Source organism: Theropithecus gelada, chromosome X (genome assembly GCF_003255815.1).
Source record: "Theropithecus gelada isolate Dixy chromosome X, Tgel_1.0, whole genome shotgun sequence".
Classification (NCBI taxonomy): domain Eukaryota; kingdom Metazoa; phylum Chordata; class Mammalia; order Primates; family Cercopithecidae; genus Theropithecus; species Theropithecus gelada.
Window position 1 is genome coordinate 121,876,621 of NC_037689.1, and position 2,656 is coordinate 121,879,276.

The window sequence follows — 2,656 nt, forward strand, 5'->3', positions numbered from 1 at the left end:
TGTTTGAATTCTAGTTACTGTCTAGTGCAGCCCAGAGGACTCCCTTTAGCATTTCTCCTAGGGAAGATCCAGATCATGGATGAGCATTTAGTCAAAAGGAAAAAGAGATACCCTCTGAGATCTGGGTTGACCAGATAAAGATGGGAGTGAATTTACAAGGACTTCATGGCTCAATTACTTGCTTTTCTTGATGACAGGGACTATAAGTTCACCTGTTCAGGAGCTAAGGGAAGGGTGCAGATAGCATGACTGACTCTATGGAATGTTTGAAGTAGTAACTGAGAGTACAAGAGATGGAGCTGAGACAAGAACAGCACCCGTATATACACCTATCCAACTCCATCACCTGGCTAGGGATTCATTCTATGATACTGGATATTGTCCTTCCTAAGCTATTGGAAACGGGTTCTGTTGGGACACTACAGTCTGCAGCACACCCATTTTCCCTGTGGGGAGCGCTGTGCCAAAAGAAGCTGGTCCCAGCAGGCCTTGCGGGTCCCAGCCAGCCTTGCGGCACGACTCAGCTTTTCTCTGTGACGTGTCGCGGAGTCGCCCATAGGGTTCGGTGTGGTGAGGGGGGCCTGGTTCTCTCTTTGTGAGAACAAGGGAGTGAGGGGGGAAGGAGGCCGAGGAGGAGGCCAGGACTGAGCAAGGACTAAAGTAAGACTGAAAGGGGAGGTGAGGGGCGGACTGGTTGGTGGCAGCAGCCTGTACCGGAAGCGACGGCGGCAGCCGAGGCGACGCACTGTGAGGCAGCTGCTTGACTAGGCCGCAGCCGCCATGGCGATGAATTTTGGGGACCGTGCCAGCGGGTTCCGCCACAGTGATGTGATCAGGTTCATTAACAATGAAGTCCTCACGGACGGCAGCGGCCCAGCCTTTTACGTGGCCTTCCGCTCGCGGCCGTGGAACGAGGTAGAGGACGGGCTTCGGGCCATTGTGGCTGACTCGCAGGTGCCGCGCGCTATCAAGAGGGCCTGCACCTGGAGCGCGTTGGCTTTGAGTGTGCGAGTGGCCGCGAGGCAGCGGGAGCAGATGCTGTATCACGTTCGGCGGCTGCAAAGGCATGTGGAGGAGCGCCAGGTGACCTCCTGGGCTCTAACGTCCCAGTTGCAGCAGCTGCGCCTGGAGCATAAGGTGGCGGCAACACAGCTGCACCTCGCGCAGGCTGCCCTGCAGCAGGCGCTGAATGAGCGTGATGGGCTGTACGGGAGGCTGCTCCAGGTCGAGAGGTTTCCCCAGGCCGCTCCACTGACCCATGAAATAATGTCTGGGCCTCAAGCAGAGCAGAATGGGGCTGCGGCATGTCCCCTGGCTACAGAGCAGCAGAGAGATATGGTGGCCATGGGGACACAGGCTAATGCGCAGATGCCAACCCCAACAGATGCTCTTTATGTGCCAGGACCTCTGAGTCTCTGGGCCCAAGGCATGCAACCTCCTCTGCCAGTGCCACATCCATCCCCACTCCCACCACGATTTCCAATGAAATCCCCATTTTTGCCACCTCTACCACCTGCTGTAGTCATGGGGGCAGAAGCAGCAGCAGTCCCACTTCAGATGCCTCCTACTGAGATCCACCCACCTTGCCCGTGGCCTGCAGTGGGCTTGCAGGAGGAGATGGCCCCTCAGTGGTACCAGAGAAGCTACATCCAGGAGGAAGATTCCAAAATCCTTCAGGGGTCATTCCCCTTAGAAGACAGCAGAAGCCACAGTCAGGGAGAAAGTTCAGAGAGGTCCCAAAGAATGCCCCTCCCTGGGGACAGTGGGTGCCACAACCCGCTGTCAGAGAGTCCCCAGGGGACAGCTCCACTGGGGAGCAGCGGATGCCACTCCCAGGAAGAAGGTACAGAAAGACCCCAGGGGATGGTTCCCCTGGGGAACATAGAAAGACAAAATCAGAAAGAAGGTCCAAAGAGGGCCTGGAGGATGCGCACCCTGGTGTTTCGCAGGAGCCGCAAACCAGAAGGTTCAGAGAGGCCTCAAGGGACTGTCCCCCAGGGAGACAGAAGTTACAGCCAGGAAGGATGTTCAGAGAGGGCCCAGGAAATGGCCACCATGGTGTTTATCAGGAGGCGCAAACCAGAAGAAGGTCCAGAGAGACCCCAGGGCACTCCCCTGGGGGACAGCAGGAGCCATGGTGTCAGAGAAAGCCCAAAGAAATGGCAACGTTGGAGGCAGAAGGCCAAGAAACCAAAAGTGAATAAAGTCTCAGGATCCCAGCAACAGGAGAAGCCTGCCTCATTTCCAATTGCAGTGAATTGGAAATGCCCATGGTGTAAAGCCATTAATTTTTCATGGCGTACAGCCTGCTATAAATGCAAGAAAGCCTGTGTGCCATTTGAGAGTGGAGGACAAACTCACTGATTTCAGGAAGGTAAGTAAGAATGGACATACTTCAAAGAGAAACCAATTTCCTAAGACCCTCTTCTGATTAAAGTATAACTTATTTACTTCACAGAAAAATTGAAACCAAAATTATGGAGAAAATTAAATAAAATAATGTATTATCCCATTACCCAAATTAGCCATTTAAAAATTATTTTGGATACACACACATACAAATGTATATGTATTTATATTCTAATTTTATTCATTTACTTGAACAGAGATGGACTACTTTTGATTTCTCCTGATTGCATTTAAATTTTGCAGGTGG

The 2,656-nt window shown here is 52.7% G+C and overlaps 1 protein-coding gene across 1 annotated transcript; it reads left to right on the plus strand.

The window, feature by feature from the left end:
- Window positions 1–528: 528 nt before the first annotated feature.
- Window positions 529–2,364, plus strand: TEX13D (TEX13 family member D). The gene has a single exon (XM_025371855.1). The coding sequence runs from the start codon at window positions 781–783 to the stop codon at window positions 2,362–2,364; it is 1,584 nt and encodes a 527-aa protein (XP_025227640.1). The 5' UTR covers window positions 529–780.
- The last annotated feature ends 292 nt before the right edge of the window (window positions 2,365–2,656 follow it).